The sequence below is a fragment of the Meriones unguiculatus genome, chromosome 15 (assembly GCF_030254825.1).
Source record: "Meriones unguiculatus strain TT.TT164.6M chromosome 15, Bangor_MerUng_6.1, whole genome shotgun sequence".
Classification (NCBI taxonomy): domain Eukaryota; kingdom Metazoa; phylum Chordata; class Mammalia; order Rodentia; family Muridae; genus Meriones; species Meriones unguiculatus.
In genome coordinates, this window is record NC_083362.1 from 49,917,570 (window position 1) to 49,936,216 (window position 18,647).

The 18,647-nt window shown below is 38.2% G+C and overlaps 1 protein-coding gene across 1 annotated transcript in view; it reads left to right on the forward strand.

The window, feature by feature from the left end:
• The window catches only part of Pard3b (par-3 family cell polarity regulator beta), a 948,430-nt gene that overhangs the window by 599,895 nt on the left and 329,888 nt on the right, over positions 1-18,647 (forward strand). Inside the window, exon 16 of the mRNA XM_060368467.1 lies at positions 4,491-4,535. Coding sequence (XP_060224450.1) covers positions 4,491-4,535 — 45 coding nt within the window. The remainder of the gene's footprint in view (positions 1-4,490; positions 4,536-18,647) is intronic.

Here is an 18,647-nt window from a genome sequence, read left to right on the forward strand (position 1 = left end):
TCCATATTTTCTTCCTCTGAATTCTAACAGTGAACCTGATTAGAATTAAATAAACAGAAAACACAGTCACAGTGGTGTGTTTATGGTTTGTTTTTTTGTTTTGTTTTGCTTTAACATGCTCTTGGCAGTTGGGCATTCTCCTTAGACTTAAAACTTAAGACTTTAAAGACTTAACAAGACTTAGAAACATGGATCATCATGGCAGCAGAGTCCCTCACGCAAGGCCCCCTGGTGAGTCAGAGGACACGTCAGGAAATTAGCAGACATCCAAACCAAATAGGGTCCATTTTATTAAGCACCCGCGGCAATTGAGCCCAAGAGTGTCCATCGATCTTGTGTGGAATGTCAGAAAACAGGTTAGAATAAAAATCCCATTAGCTGAATAAAGCCAGAGAAATGTCAAAAGAGACAACTTCGTAATCTCTCTAAGATTTTCACAGTGGCAGTAGTAAAAACAGTGGTTGTAATAAGAAGGCCTATGCATTACATCTTCAAAAGGATTCAACATTTCATTCGTAGCTCTTCAATTGCTAGGATATTCCTCTAATATACCCGAGAGCAAATAGTTGCAGTCCTTGTGTAAAATTGAAGGTTAAGGAAGAGAACATGATGAACTCCAGAAACTTTATAAAGAAAAAGAAAAGTAAAACAGTCTTCCATGAGAACCACAATGTAAAACTTTAAGGTTCTCCCTCCATCAACACGTCCTTTCCATGCTTTAGCTTCTTTGCTGTCTTAGAAGACCTTCCTCACGTGAGGCCCACTCGGTTTTCAGTTTCTTAGATAAGCCTTTTATTTAGAAGTACAGACCCGTCAGGAATCATATTGCTGCTATTTCAGTCTCTGTACTATCTCAATATAATGCAACGAAACAACTACATTTTAAGCAACAGCCCCAAGAGATAACTAATAGTTGCTCTAAGGTGATGTGGGATATAAAGGAAGTTGGGTATTAATTATAATACTTGCCATTTAAAAAATTGGTGGTGTGTGTAATTTTACCTCATTTTCTCATTTGCCACTGTTATTTAAATTGCTTCCCAGCACTAAGCATGTGCATAAAAGATGATTGTTCCAAATTTAACCTTTTAAATAAAATGTGTTCTATTAAGTCATTACTGCTCCCTCTCTTTTCCATTATATTTGTTCATTTGTCGTTGATCCCAAAGATAGGCATCTGTGTCAGAGAGTATTTTGGAGAAAGACCCCTACTTTTTGTGCCTATCACCCATTTGGATTTTTCCACACTGTTTTAAAAAATAGTTTATTCGAGTGTTGTAAAGAATTTCAACTTGTCTATTAAGATAATGATAAGTATTTCTCCTGGGGATAATAGACATTATTCAGCCAAAAAGTTAAGAAGTTCCTTGTAAAACCTAATGTGACTAGGAAATTTGCAATATTTAAATAAAAAAAAAAAAGTCAAACCAGGCCGAAGCAAAGAAGCACCAAAAACCTTGTTTTTCTAGAAACCCCATCTTTAAAATTACCACACACACTAAGGCCCTTTGCTCAACTGTATTTTCAATGCCCATCTTCCAAAGCAAAATGAGCTGCAGCCAGAGACACAGGGAAGGAGTGTGCATCTTCTGGGCAGCACACAAAAGCACCTGATGCCGTGTTCAGGAGCAGTGTGCTCTCAGCTTTTCTTTCTGTAGCTCTTCATGATCCAGAGAGGGCCAGGCCATCAACACCATCCCACCAAATTCACCCAGCACCACTCTCAAGCTTCCATTTAACCAAAGTGGTAAGTGTGGAGAATCTTTACCTAGATGTGTGCTGAGTGATTTTTCTTTCTTTCTTTTTCTTTATCAATCTGCCATAATTTCCTGTGTGCTGTTTATATGCCCATTTTTAACGTAGGAAAGATGGGAGTTAAAAAGAGCTTAGTGATTTTCCCGGTAATACTGGCAGCGGAGCCACATCTGTTTGGTTACCAATCATGATGTTCTGCCTTTCTTTTTAGTTTCCACGGATGCTGACCTTAGCTAAGGTTTTCTGTGTGCTACCGAGTGATCTTCCAAGCACGTAGCATCTACTTACTTCTGTCATCTTCACCACAAACCGCCGGGGTGCCAGCATTTCACTCATTTTATAGTAGTGAAACGGAGGAACCCAAGGTTAATGACTTAAATCTAAAAGTCTAAAACTTTTAAACGGAGGAACTTAAGTTTCCAATCCAGGTTCCTAACTCTTAAGATGACTTCTTTTATGTGGTTAAAATAAATAGTTTAGGTTGCATACATTTGAATTTTAAATTTTCAAACATGCTAATCGAAATTATAGCTAACATCATTTATTTTGGTGTGCAGAACTATTTTTTAAAGAAGAATCTTGCTGTGTAGCCCAAGGTGGCCTTCAACCTGTCCAGATAATTCTGCCTTTGTCTCTAATGTTCTAGGATTACTACTATGCATCCCACACTTGGCCCAGATTTCTGTCTAATGTCATAAATTCAAATAAAAAGAGTTCTGATTTTTTTTTAGTATGTAATTGTTTAAAATGTTTTCCTGTATTTAATTTGTGTCATTGTCCTTAAAATTTCTCAGCTAGCAAATCTTCTGTGACTGTCAAATACACACACACACAAAAGCAGCTAGGACTGTCATTTAATTTCTGATGAGAAGCAAACAGCAATCTTCATATGAGACTTGAAGATGGCAGTACTTGTCTTCACAGATTTGTTAGGAAGGTTAAAATAATTAAATAGATTTAAAATGCATAAACCTGTGTGTTACAAGTTCTCTGCAATACCAGCTACTGTTGTTATATTTAGTTATCAACATACTGATTTGTAGTATCACTGTAAATACTTTTAGGCACAACAAGGGATAACTTTGGCTGTCAGTGCCTGATAAGTAGGATTTGACTCACTACCCGACTATAAACAAAACCGAAAGTATCACACAAGACACTTAGACAGGTGAGAACAGGTTGGTCATAGGGCTTTTAACTCTAACCTGAAGAAGTAGCCAAGAATGGATGTCAGGGGAGTGGCTGATTATGTGTGGTGACTGGGTCAGTTAAATATGATGAATGTGAGTGGAGGAAAGAGACAGACTCCTCAGGGAACACGGACGCGGGCTTCCCAGTTTGTGGCTTCCCGGTTTGTAACTTCCCCTCTCCTTGTTTCCATCCTCGAGCACCAGAGGTTGGCAGGGCAGCATGGACATTGCAAGCTGTGAATGTAGGTACGGTCGTTGTTGGTTCCTGATGTGGTGGTTATCCACAGAGCTAGGAATTCTGTGCCTGTGTTCAGGGGGCATGTTGATTAGCGGTTTTCATACACTGTCTTTTCCTGGTGTTAGTATCAATTTAACAGTAGCCCTATGTGAAATGGCGGGAATCCTTCCCCTGTGTTTTCTAACAGGGCTTTTGTAGAATCCATATTATTTATTGAAATCTTTGATAAAGACTTGGTGTCATCACCAAGTCTTAAAGTGGTCTTTGAGGGAAAGTTTTACTTACAAACTCATTTTAAAATTTAGCTATTAGGCCATATATATGATTTACTTCTATGTTTAAAAGCTTTCCAGAGTTTTTTTCCCATCACTTGACAGCTGTCTAAATCTTGACCTAATTCTTCCAGACAACTGAGGCACAACCGGTCATCATTTCTAAGTGAACCCCTGTGCTATGAAACTTGCCACTGCAAAGGTTGGAAGTGGGCATCGTTTCATCACTGTGTGAACCTCAAATGCTGTTTTTGTTTTTTGTTTTTCCTACTGGGATTGGTTTTCTAGGTCTTACGGTTATGGGAGGTAGTTGTCTCTGAAGATATCAGAAAAAAAAAATAGTAAGCTGGTTCTGTGCTTTACAAACCCCATATGCATTGGCTTCCCTGAATGTCACATAGCATGACTTTGTTACAAGGGACACCACTGGATTGAGTCTGTCCTGTGTCCTCTTTCTAAACCATCTCCAGGAAGCTGTCTAGACTGAAAGCTGGGGTGATCATGGTGCTGACTGTATTTGTTTTCCATCTTTATAAGTCTGTGCTTTGTGACCTAATGTCTACTTTGTTGAATGCCATTACTACAAATTTTGTCTTTTCTTCATTGGGAAAATATAAAACTTTCCCCTTCTCTCTTTTGACCAGATATAGGAGTCTGGTCCTTGAGTCTTGAATATGTGCATACATATTGCTTTAATACTCAGGGAGCTTTATTATCTGGTACATATCCCCAGGCCATTGAATTTAGTTCTTCTCTTGCACACATCAAAGAAAAAGCCCAGTTAAAAGAACTGCAAGTACTGACATTTTTTATGTGTTATATTCATAGAAGGGCTAATAAACATAGCTCCCCATAGTTCACTCTAAAATGTCTGTGGATAAAATTGAGGTACCCCAGGATAGGCTGGGAGAAAAAAAAAGTCTCAAATCTTTGCCAGTAAAAGATTTAATTTGTTGTGAATCTATATGAATTTATAGTTTTAAATTGTCTGATTTACAGGCAGGTCTAATCCTTGTCTCTTTTATTTCTTCTCAGTGCCAGATGAAAGCAAAGTTCAATCATTGGCTGATCGCAGATCAGGTAAGAAATTCCTTGTAATTGGCTTTTTCTCTTCCTGGAAATCACTGGCTGTGTTTTAGCAGCATTTGGATCCTGTTCCTATGCAGCGGCCAGTATAAGTCTTTCTAATTAATACATGAGATGTCTCTGTCTTCCACAAAGATGAATTATCGCTTGGCTGTGTGCATAATGGCATAATGCATGCTGACTCAAAATGTTTGAGAAAAGAGAAGAAAGGTTTCCAGAATCATCATCATAAAACCAAAAATCTTAAACTTATATGCTAGATGAACACTTTCAAGAAACAAAAAAAAAAAGTTGAAAAGGAAAGCTAAGAAAATTTGGAAATTTTTTCTACATAATTTCTCCATGACTGTCACATTGGGGAAGAGAGAAGATCAAAGAACAATGTAATCATTTCTCAGGAAAAAAAAATAAAAATAGGTATATATAGTGTTGTTACAAGGAAGGCCTGAGCCAGAGATGGTTGTATTATCCCTCTTCTTCCTCATGAATGAGCTCTCATCCTGATCTCTGAGAGGTCGCCTGGCTTTCTAAGGGTCTTTGAGGTCTTATTCTATCCCGATGAGTCACCTTCATGTATCAGTCCCAAGCCTTGTCTTCTCTTCCTAGTGGCCTCCCTTCTCCACTGCTCTTTCCTCGGTATTATCCATGCAGGTTATTTGCAAACACATAAAGTTAGTAAGGTAGCAAACCTCACAGTAATTCCCTACCTCTAGGGATGCATCATTTTGTAGGAAAATACCCGTGTGACTCAGATGTGCCATTCTACAGAGGATTATGGATGACTGGCATCCCTCCCATGCTGAACCAAAGAATTCTTCACCATCGCAGTGTTTGTGCGCCAATTACCTTTCCAGCTGAAGTGGCCTTGATGCCTCATTAATTGTGTCATGTTCCAGAGCAAGATTATTATATTTTTTTCCTTCTCTAAATTTTCTAGCGACTGCAGCGGTATGTCTGCAGAGTATGAACACCTGGTTCATACTCGGAGGTTTCTTCTATTCTTCCTAATAAAGAGCTCAAATAGATACTAAGAACAATGACATTCTTTTCATGTGGTCACATAGAATGTTTATAAGTTGTATTCATGGGAGTGAGCAAATAATACGCTTTCTTGTTATTTTCACAAATTCTAATCTTGTTTTCATTTTCATTTTCAAAAAAAATCTCCTTTTGCTGGTAATCAAAAATTAGTCACTCTTCTAAACTGAGACTATCATCTTAGCTTATTGCTATAATAAAAATGTTGGTTTTAATCTAATGTGGTATAAATCTCTATAAAGAACTACTCTACAAAACTTGAAATAATAACCATACAGATTTTGAAAGATCAAAATTGGCAAAATTTCATAGCTGGCAGATACATATACAGCAGACGGAGGTAGTACCAGCAAGCTTTATACAATAAAAAACATAGTGTTAAGATGTACTGAATGACATAAAGATTTGCTACTAACATATCATCACTCCAACTATCATTTTTCCTATATCTTGGAACCTTCTATACATTGCTACACCATATAGGTTATATTGTTGGACATCTGCGGAATCTATGCATAATGCAAAAACAAAACAAACAAACAAAACAAAATGTTACCTTACCTGGGCCTTTGATTCGAGTTCTGAGGCATCAACCACTTAATGATTCAGGGAAATAAGATATTTGATAATTTTACAGCAAACATGACCTAAAGTGAAGAGGAGTGAACAAACACCTGTGATTACATACTGATGTGTTATAATGAAGAGGTGCATCCTATACAACAGTAGAGATGCTTGAGAGAAAGTACAGAGCATCACTAGAGAAGACTATGTGACTAAGTCTGTAAATGTGCGTACTCCAAGAACGTGACTTATAATAGTTTTTTACATGTGTGATTTTGAAAAGCAACCTTAAATATGATTCTCTTCAGGCATCAATATCTCATATAAAAACTGAGCTCCCGTATGTATTCATGTAGAGTAATGGTTCTCAACCTATGGGTCACAACTGCTTGGAGGGGGTTACATATCAAATATTCTGTATATCATATAGTTACATTACAATTCATAGCAGTAGCAAAATTACAGTTATGAAGTAACAATGAAAATAAGCTTATGGTTGGGGATCACCATAACATGAGGAACTGTGTTATAAAGGGTTGCAGCATTAGGAAGATTGAGAACTTCTGATGTAGAGGGATTTCTCATAGGGTGTTGGTGATGGAGGGGTAGTGACATGATAACAACAAAGGATTAAGCGTTCTTTTCATTCTGAAAACTTTGTTAGGAAGTCATTTAAAATTTTTGCAGCAAATAAATTGATTATAGGTAGCGAGACAGATAACTGACAAAAGGCAGACAATCAAATAGATGACAGATAGATAGATAGATAGATAGATAGATAGATAGATAGATAGATAATGGGAAATAAATCTGCCATGGCAAACTTCTAGGGTATTCTGTAGGCTATTGTCATGCTAAATTTTACCTTGTAAGAGACCATGATCATACTCTTGCCAGTACTCAAATGATCCCTTAACGCTTTCCTGAGATACAGGGTTTTTCCTTCCTGAAATCCTATCTTTGGAATTCTTAAGTACTAGATCAACATATTTTGGCTAAGAAGAGCAGCTTTCTCTTTAATTCCAGAAATGTGGACAGCTTTAACATTATCCAAGACTATCAGGAAGTTAAAGTAAATTAAATTGTATATGCTGACTTAAATCTACCATCCATCTTATTTGGGAGGATACTCAACGTTTAATAAATTCATCAGAGTTAAGCTTTCTTCTGAGTCAGCCACTTAGTGAGTAGAGAGCAATTCTGTGCCAAGTTCCATCTGCTGGTCTGGCTTGGGTGCATCCCAATTTTGTGACAAGATTTTTGGCACCTTTTCCTTGGTTTAATCTTTAAGTGGTTGATGCCTCAGGCCTAAAATCATATCAAAGGCCCAGGTAAGCTAAATCTTCCTATAATTTTTGGCTCAAAATGGTGGTTTCCCTTCACCCATTCTGGAATCAACACATTACTCTTGAGATTCTCATAACAACCAACTCATTGCATGAGCTTTCCTTAAGAGAAAGTGCATTCATTCCACCATTACTTCAGTGAGGTTTGTAATCTTGCGGGGTCTTCACCATGTAAGGGAACTCTACAGAATGATAAGACCCACCCAGAGAAGTTAGAAACAGAATAGCTTGTGTTTAGTTCAAGTTCTAGTGAATCTTGGAAAATACTTTCGTGTCTTTCTCAATAATTGAACAATATTCATACCCTAGAAACGCAAGGTAGACAAATGTACTTAAACAAGAAAACTAATTTTTTTATTATTTTTTGCAATTAGGACATTATTAAATCATTTAACTGCTTTCATTACCTCCCCCGACTCTCTCAAATTTATAGCCCTATTTTTTTAATAGATGAATGTGTGTCTTCCTAGATATATTTCTTTAATAGATGAGTGTGTGACCTTTCTAGATGAGGAGGTCTTCCTAGATATATAACTACAACCAGCTTAGACTATATCATGTTATACACACACACAAACACACAAATATATATTTACATATATATGATTTTAGTTCTGGTCGCTTGGTATTAGATAGTTTTAAGATGACTTAAGTGTTCTGAAGAAATCTTAGAATCCAGAGAAAATAAAATTAACTTGGTGTTTGATATTTATTTATTTTTCTTTTAAATTTGGCTGTACTCAGAGCAATACAGTCTACCTGGGAGATACTTCCTTCCCACTTTCCCTGTTTAAATACTGAACCTCACCAATAGTTCAGTGTTCCTCTTGTATTCAGTTTGAAAGAGCCTATAAATTTTGCTTCCTTTTTTTTTCTACCGTGTCATCTTCTTCTTCTGTTGTTTTGATTTACTGCTTGGAGCTGTTTTAATATGTATTGACTGTCTGCAGGGATCTTTGCTGACCCAGCTCTTTAAGATGATGCAGTACTGAGAAAGCCAGGGAGCTCTTCTTTACGAGCTTTGACATATTAATTAGCAAAATGGACTAAAAAGCTTTCCGATTTCTGTTTTAATTTCTTATATTCTCAAACACCTGTCTATACAGCTGTAAAACAGGCGAGTCTGTGAAAGTAATGGCGAGCACTAAGTACAGACCTTCTTTGAATCAAGTTTATCAATTAAGAAACACATCCTTATTAGCAGCTGAGGTGGAGCTCTTCGTACCAGGAGCCATGCAGCTGTGACGTGTGGCTGACATGCTGACACAGTTGATTGGTGTAGAAATTAAACTTCTAGGCATTTAACCTTTATCTTGTACCTGGTCACTGTGGTCTTAGGTAATGAACCCAGATATTATGCTTTAGGGACATTCATGTTTTTATAGAATGTTCTAACACCGTATAGTCCCAGGAATTGAGAATAGTGGCAAATACTGGTCCTTACATCCCACTCCATTAGGAAGACATGACTGACCTTTTGTCAACTTGGCTAACTGAAAAGGAGACACATATTCTAGACTGTGGTACTCTCATCAAGATGAGAGACATCATCTTACCCCATGTCTGCTCAAGGAAACGAAAGACAGATGGGATGTGCATTGAACGTATGACAGGAGTCTACTGAGCGCATCTGAAAGACTCTAACTAGCAGTGTTTTCAAAGCAAAGACTCATGACCAAACCTTTGGCAGAGTAAGGTAATCATAAGAAAGAAGGGGAGTTAGTCTGTTGGGGAAAGGATAGGAGCTCCACAAGGACCAAATATATCTGGGCACAGGGTCTTTTCTGAGACTGACATTCAACCAAGGACCATGTATGGATATAACCTAGAACCTCCACTCAGATGTAGCCTGTGGTAGCTCAGTAACCAATTGGTTTCCCAAAGTGAGGGGAACAAGGACTATTTTTTAACAGGAACTCAATGACTGGCTCTTTGGTCTCCCCACCCCCAAAAGGAGGAGCAGTCCTGTTAGGCCACAGAGGAGGGCTTTGCAGCCAGTCCTGAAGATACCTGATAAAACAGGATCAGATGAATGGGGAGGAGGTCCCCCCCATCAGTGGACTTGGAAAGGGGCAGGGTGGAGATGAGGGAGGGAGGGAGGGACTGGGAGGGAATGAGGGATGGGGACACGGCTGGGATACAGAGTTAATAAAATGTAACTGATAAAAAAAATAAAAAATTAAATTAAAAAAAAGAAAATATTAAAAAAAAGATGAGAGACATCTAATTTTGCCTTAGTTTCCTCTCACGAAAATATGAAAGTCTATGGGTCTATGAATGAGTGGGTCAAGTTGAGAGATATAGGGAAGAGAAAATGTGTGTGTTGACTATAAGTTATATTAAGGTATACATTAAGATATATATGATGCATATTCCTGTGTCAAAGTTTAGAGGTTAATGTGGAAGTTATTACTCTGGCAAACCTTCCATTCTCTTCTAAGTGTAATGTGTATAATCTTCAAATATAAATATTTTTTTCAAGTGAGACCTAGGAAGTTTCTGGATCTTTGTAAAAGAATTTTAGATGGGTATGCTGGGGCATGCCTGCAATCTCAACACTCAGGAGACAGTGGCTGGAAGAGCATGGGTTCAAATTTACCTTTGATGAGATGTAAGTTTCAGGCCAACCCGAGCTGCATAGTCACATCTTGTTTCAAAGAAAAAGTAACAGTAAATAAATAAGAGCTTTTAAAAGCAGAAAATGAGCTTAGACAGTGACTTCACTATAAAAAAAAATACTCAGTAGGCTCTCATAAGTTTGTCTTTATTTCAATATTTAGAGTATCAAAATTAAAATGCATTATTTTAATAATATGTCAAACCATGACAGTTCTTCATGTTTAAGTCTTCTGGTTGGGTTGTTGCTTTTTTTGTGATTTCTGTGGACGGAGAAATAAAAATTCATTGTTAATGGTGAGAGGGCTCGATCCCTGATTATTTCCACATTTTTAAGAACAAAGTGAGGATATCTGATCATGTGCTGGGAAACTTGCAATCTTTTGGCATTTGTTATATTGTTCAAATGTAGTGTTAGATATACATACACATATACATTTCCCTCTGTCTCTAGCTTTGGCTTACATTTCAGAAAGATCGGGAAGTTATCATCAAAAAGTTACGAACGTGTATAAATCACATACAGAACTGATATGGAGCATTCTCTGTGGTGTAAGTGATTATTGAACGCTGTGGTCTTCTAAAATTTGATGACTCAAGCAGAAATAAGAACAAATATACCCAACCAGTCCTTTCCATAAGATTTAAATAGGATTTTAAAAAGATTTTAAAAATGTGAGTAAAGCAGGTTTGGGTATCTCTAAATTATATACATAAATAAGGGTCTTCTTTCAAATTAAAATTCACAATAAATTATTTGGGTCCACTTCATGTGTATGAAATGTGTCCGTATTAGTTACTTTCTGTTATTGTGATAAAGACCATGACCGAAAGGAAGTGAAGAATACAGGAGTTTATTTTGGCTTACGGATCCAGAGGACTGGAGTTCACAATAACAGGAAAGGACCTGTATAAGCAGGAGCAGGAAGCTGGGGATCACATTATGTCCACACACAGGAAGCAGATAGAACAAGCAGAAAGTGGGGCTAGGTTATAAACTCTTAAAGCCCATTCCTAGAGACGTACTTCTCCCAGCAAAGGTGCATTCCGTAATAACCACCACCAGCCAGGTAGGTGTTCAGATACATGAGCCTATGGGGGACATTCTATTCCTCTTTCTGTGCTAGAAATACCAAGGGAAATAAGACATCATTCTGCCTTCTCTAAGTTTAAACACCCACCACATATCAGCTCAGTGCATTCTCACTAAAGAGGGCAGGACAGAAATTCCAGAGCGGAGATAGCACTCAGTTTCTTGGGTGTGGGGAATGGCCATCAGGTGTGTTTCTGTAAGAGAATATAGATGCTAAAGTACCTTCAAGATGTAGAAAAGATCAACAAGCTAACTCATTGAGGAATATGTAAACATGAAGCATCAAAGTGTATGTAAGAAATTATAGGTAGTTCAGAGTGGACAGAGTTCCAAGGAGGAGCAACAAAATTCCAGTCAAGAAAGAAGGCAGAAATTAAATAGTGAAAACTCCTGCTCAGGCAAAAGTTCATCTAATTTTATCATACCTGCTCTCCATAGATTAAAGAAGGAAGGATGAACATTTTTATATTCTGCTAGTATCACTCTGTCTGTTGTAGAGACTTGGCAAAAAAAAATAAGGAAAATATAATGTAGAGAATGTATAATTAAGTGATTATAAATGGAAAGGAGAGAAAAATATTTCAGTAATAATAACTTGAGATTTGTCTTTATTTAAAAAAAAAAACTGGTAGATGAGTGACACGGATTCAGTGTGCTTCTGAGCATTGTCCTTCCACTATGTTATATAAGAAAACCAAAAGCAAACCTGTCCAGGAAGTCTGCCCCTTTCTGATTTCAGCTGCACTGGTTTAGCATCAACCCATGAGATAGGACCAGAGGTTATTTATGTGCCTCTAATCCTCTGTGGATTAGTAGTTTCCTGCGTTATGCACCTTTCCACAACAAGAGTAATAAGATAGAACTAGTTGAGAGAAAGAAAGGACTCCCTATGTTGTATGCTAGAGACTTTGTTAAGTGGCCAGAGGGGGGAAAGCTAGGAGAGCAGGAAGAGACGCCGTGTGGCAATCTAGAAGAAACTGCGAAGGGGTTGGATTGCACACAGCAGTTAGAGGGGCAGTGCACAGAAAGTGGAAACGAGAAACGAGGGAGAAGACGAGCGTCCTGCCAACTCAATCCCACTTTAAGGGAAGAAACTTGATTTGAGAGGGCTAAAGGGAAGCAGGATTCTGAGTGGTGAGCTGGAAGACTTCAATTAAGACCAAGAGGCAGGAGAATTTCAGAGATGAGATTGAAACTGAACAGCCATTTAGCAGCCATGGAAAGGCTCAAGAAGACAAGTGTGAGATGAGGGATAAAGTCGGGGAGAGAGCCACAGTGAACGTAGGGGGTGTTACGAGGCTTCCAGCCCGTAGCTCTGAGATGGAAGGAGTGATGGGCCTGGTTTGTTTGAATGGCTCTGCGGTTACTAAGAGAACTGGCCCTAACTCTTCTGTTAAAGAAAAGAAAGTTCAGCTCCGGCTAAGACTCAGGGATGACCAGAATGAGTGATTTCTTACCCTGTTTTTCTGTGTCTGATAAAACAGGAGATCAAGAATTCGCTAAATTAGTGCTGGGAATATAGCCCAGTGTATAAAGTGCTTGTCACGTCAGCGTGAGAATCAGAATTTAGCTCCTTAAAACTCAGGTAAAAGCCGTGTGAACATAGCAGCCCACCCTTTAATCTGAGCCAGAAATACTAGGCCTTCAGAGGCCAAGATGAGAGTATCTCAGGGCAAACTAGCTAGATACAGCCAAAACAGCAAATTTGGGGTTCCGGGAGAGACGCTACCTCAGAAGATAAGGTAGAGAGATGGAGGAGGATACATGAGGTCCATCTTTGGCTCACACACCCTTCACACATTCAAGGATACACACACACGCACACACACACACACGCACTAGCAGGCATGCACACACACTACATGCACATGCAAAAACAAAAAACAAAAGAGAATTTGCAAAGTGAAATGGCCCCACAGTAGGAAAATTCTAACTTTTTCATTAGCCATATGAATCAAAAGCTGACATTAACTGGAGTTAGTTTTAATAGACTCGAGGGGGTGGGATTGAGCATACGAGAAAGTGCCTCACGTATGAATAAGAGAGAGAAAAGGCTTAAGTAATCTTTCTAAAAAGTTCAAAGGAAAATATATGATCTTTCTAAAAGACCAAGGGGAAATGGAAGTCTATCTAGGGAATATAGGGAAACTTTTATTATTATTATTATTATTATTATTATTATTGGTTTATTTCATATTCCATTAATGAAACACTCTAAGCCATGTCTATGAGATTAGAGAAAGAAATTTGGGAGAGAAGAAAAAAGAAAAAGGCCATTATTAGAGGCGTAGAACTAGGAGGGCGGTTCTGTAGCAGGCAGTTTTAGAGAGTGAGCTTAGAGTGCATTGTGGGTGGGTTCACCTGCAGGGTGGGTAGACGTGTGGGTGAAAGATGGGAAAATTTAAGGCTCTTCAAGGTGTTCGTTCCAATGTCAAGTCAGTCCATGCTGACCCCTATAGGGTCTGCAAACCCAAGGCCAAGGATAATCAGAAACTCCACAGGTAACAGCTAACCCATGAGAGAATCGGGATATAAGTCATTGAAAAAACAGGCAACTGAAAACTATGTTTTGAGCTGGGTGTGGTGGCGTATGCATGGAATCCTAGTACTCAAGACAGAGGCCAAAGAATTGCCATTAGCCTGAAATGCATAGTGAGACTCTGTCTCAAAAACTTTTAGAAATATAAATATATATATGTGATTCTTATATATGTAATAAAACTTCTAAATATGTATAATTCTAATAATGTGTTGAGTATACAATATTTAGGAACAGATACACGCAAATACAGAAATGCCACATTCAGTGGTTGGTGAATGAGCTATTGTTTCCCAAAGCAAAGTGTCTGTTAGAACTTGTAATTGCATCTCCAGTTCTCCACCTGTGGATAACAGAACATGAAAACTAAATGGAACATAACATTCTTCCTATACAGCCAGCTTATGTTCAAGAGTTCACTAAAGCTTCAAGAAAATGGTCTCACAAAAGGGCCACCTCCTCAGGACAGAACAAAGCCTCAGACTGGGCCTCTTACTTTGTACACTTCATTTCTGCCCGTTTGGACAGCTAAATGAACTTAATGGCCTTTCAAGTCCTCTAAATTTCCTCAAGCTGAGAATGAACAGTAGAAATATGGAGTTATTTGACACAGAATTTATAATATTTCCTTTAATGTTCTATCAATAAACTCCCTCAGGATGAAATATGCTTCTAAGCACAAGAAATCTGGAGTTTGCTTGAAGTTTGCAGACTTCATAATCAGCTGTTTATACTTGACCTTTTCACTATGGTGCTCTATTTCATTTTTCTCTCAATATAAATACACAGAAAAAAAGTTATTTCTGAATATCCAATGAAGTTGTTCATATAGTCTGTTTCTGTATATTTCCCCCTTTACCTTTATATAGTGATCTACATTATAAAATTCTCATAGCCAGATTTTATTATCCGGTTCTTCTCATTATTCAGAATTTGACATTTTTATCTTTGCAAATAAAATTTCCTGTTTTAAAAAGTATTCATATCTTAAAGATGATTTAGAAATTTTAGAGTTTCCCACATTTTTTGAATTGTTTAATTAAGTGGAAAATAATTTTATAAAGACAGGCAGGTGCATCAAAATCCTCAAATTAGGGGAAGTTCCAGACATAATTAGCCATAACAACTATGCCTTGTATGTTTAGCAAGTAGAGTCTTGGAACCAACAATCGAAATGTGTTTCTAAATACCAGAACAAGCATCTGCACTTAAGAAAATTATGCTAGAAGGCCACATTGAGACTTTACAAGCACCAAGTGAGTGTTTGATGTCAAAACTTCATGATCTATCTGCACCCAACTTGACAATAGCTCTGCAACAGCATGAGGAAGGTTCTCCAAGCAGAGGATTTAGCACATGAACCGTCATGTTCTCATCAGTGTGTGCATTTGCGTGTTCCATGAGAAAAAAATCAAGCTACGTCTTCAAACCATAGTAACTATAAATTTTGCCCCACAACTTAATCACTGTTCTGTCTTTTGCCTTTTACGTTTAGCTTGAGGCTGCCTTCAGTAAACTCTTTGCAATGAGCTATTACAAACAAACTCCGTGGGCTCCATGCCGCTAGCTTTAAAAAGCAGCAGTTCATCGTGGAGAACAGATAGACAGAGGCAGAAACCTGTTAGTTTCTATTGAATTATTTTAGGACTTTCACATTGGAAGATCAGAGTTAAGATCACTCTTCAAAGGTGAAGCATTTTTGTGTAAATCCGTTGTGGAAAAACCAAACTAAGCAACCAAGGCTCTCTAACTCCAATGACCCAGAGAGATTGGGACTATCAACATTGTATCTCAAACATCTATGAAAGTTTTATTCTGTGTGTACTTACTAATGAAGATACATACACCTGCAGTCCAGCAAGGTCTTAAAAGTTTAGTTTTCACAACTCAAACTGGGCAACAGGCTATATTGGAAATTCACGTTTAAAGCTCAACCAGGGAAATGTGAAAATGAGCTCTCGCATAGGAACTTCCCAACTTGGTTAGATAATAATATAAAATAAGATAAGCTATAAATTTTATTTTTGTAAATCTTATATAAATGTGTAATGTTGCCAGCTAATGGTTAAATATTTTAGAATGCATTTATTTTGGCAGTCATAACTTCATGTTAGAAGACTTGGGGTGTTCATGTATACATGGGTTTCATAAATGAAGTGAGCTCTTTTTCATGAGGGTAGATACCTAATTCAAGAAGGGTTCTGATTCCTGCAAAGTTCTGGCCCTGCAGCTCTAAATACTTTACAAAGTCCCCATCACCAAGCTATGTCCCGGGACCATCCTTTGCCATCATGACTCTCCGACCTTACCTGATCACCTCTTCATCTGCAGGGGTTCGGACTCATCTCGTTTGGCTACATGTGTCTCTAGATTCTGGTTTTATGTCTCTTAACTTCTTCAACCTTTCCTGCCCCGATAACCTATTAAACTGGCAAGCCAATTATAAAGCAGGGTCCTGACAAGCCTTTTTAACAGGTCTGATTAATTCCTAGAGGAGCTCAGAGAGCTGAGGGGAAACACTTGACTTACATTACGGAGGATTCAGATGAAGCAGCCAGATTGAGAGAGGTGCGTGGCTGGAATGGGAGAAGTGGAGACTTGCTGCCTCTCTCCATGTGCCCCGCCCTCTCAGTGTTCCCTAACAGCTGTGCCTGAGTGCTTGTAACAGAGGCCTCATTCCACAGGCACCATAGGATACCTCAATGGCCACTGATGATCACCTCGGCCTTTAGCGCCTCTTTCTTCTCCAGATTTGGAATGAGGACTAATAGTTTCAACCATCTAATACTTGATTGGTTCACCTGACAGCAGCACCCATTCAGAGGATACCGTAGAGCTTTCTGTCATTTCCTGATGATACAGGAAGACCCACCATCCGTCAATGTATTTTAGGAGCAGAGTCCCAAAAAATGAAGTGAAAAACAAAAATATGCTCATTGTACACCTTTTAAAATACTATAGAGTACCACTTTCCCAATCTTAAAAGAGGAATGTTCAGGTAGGCGGTTTTGCCTGAAGACCAGCAAACATGACATGGAGAGGAACCAACCACAAGAAATAAAGTGGTTTGTAGGAAGAAGATGAACTACTCGGTCTCTGAGCCATACAGGGAACCTGTGTGGGGACAGAAGCATTTACAGGAAAAAAAAGAATGGAAAAAGTCTGAACCATGAGGACCGCCCCATCCCCGTTTTGTGTGTTACTGGGAAAAAGAGCCATAATGAAAAACATGTTTAGAGAATATTAAAAAACCCTGTCAATTTTGGTATCCCAGAGGGAAAGAACTTAGTCCTTGTAATATATTTAATAGAGTGCCCTTGTGGTGCTGTGTATAAAAAAGAATCTTTTTAGAGGTCCGTGATGCCCAACTGTATCCAATAAAAAGCAGACTTAATAAGAGGCTGAGAGTAAATATGTCAAAATTAAACAGAAAACTTTAAACAACCTATATTACCTCTAAACTAAGCAAATGCAAATTCACCCCAACTTTACAGTTAATCAGAAGCCCTAAGTCCTCACAAAGCGACTTACAAACTACCCTCATCAAAATAAAGCCAAGCCCCTGAAAATGGCCTGCCTCGAAGAAATCCTTTATTAATCAAGTTTTCTTAATGCATGCTTTCCAAAAGCAGTCAAGCCAAGCCGTAACTGCAAAAATAATAATAAAATGGCAGATCATTTTGTAAAAATATCATGATTTACCATTAGTGCATGAATTGTCAAGGTATTCAGAAAAATTGGCCTCAAAATGGTGATGGAGCCGTTTTACTTCCTGTACTAACGGGCCTCAAGAGAAAATATTGCCAGTGGCTGATTTAGTAGTCCGGCCATCCAAGACTCATCGTAAGTGGCCTACACAAGCAAATATATTTTACTCTTTTAAAAGTGCATATTTGTATTAATGCATATTAAGAAAAATACTGTTTTCCATTTAGAGAACTATTAATGTCTTTATACAAAAAGCATGTTAGGGGCCAGAAAAAAAAATGGCTCGGTGGATAAAGTTCTTGCTCTGGAAGCATAAGCATCTGAGTCTGGATCCCCAGAAACCAAATAAAAATCTGGGTCCAGTTGTACCTGCCTGTAACCCTAGCTCTACACCGGTGTTGAAAGTAAGAATGCTAGTGTTGCTACCCAACTGGCAGGGCCAAAAGGTGAGCTCTAGGGTAATGGAGACCCAGTCTAATAAAATATGGTGGAGAAGGAGAAGCAACTGACAAAATTTTTGTAAAAAATTAAAAAAAATTCCCAATATACTCCTGTCTTTCACGTGTTCATACACAGGAGAACACATGTACATATACACATACATACGTACATACATACATAGCACATACATGCACATATTTTCTTAAGGAAAACTAATACAGTTAAACAGTATAGAACATTTACATGAGCATGGCAATGATAATGGACAATAACATAAGTTGCAAAGCTTTGAGAAAGACTGTTCTTATATATTATGGCAAAGCTAATGTGGTCATGAGCTATGCCATGCTCTGGAAACATGTTTGAAAAGCTGCACCTCCACCTGGAGACATTCCTGCTACCTAAGACTTATCCTTCTGTCATGGTTGAACGCTCACTTCTTTAGTGAAAGGTCTATGGCTCTCCATATTGCTCGCTGTGAGTTTCTCCTAACAGGACATTACTCTAGAGGCAAAATTATTGCAAGTACTCGCATGCTTTCATATGGGCCTGGACAGCCATACCAGTTCCAGAGACAGCCTGGAATTTATGTTTCCTTGAGTATGTCCATTCATGCCTCAGAAGGTCACAGTGACCCAATGGGAAACTTCCCATCATTCTCCAAATCACCATCGTCCAAAGACCTCAAAGGTCTAGTCTCTTAACTAAACTGGTTTCACCTTCGCTACACTCTAGTGGGGTTCTCCACATCAGAGAAAAAG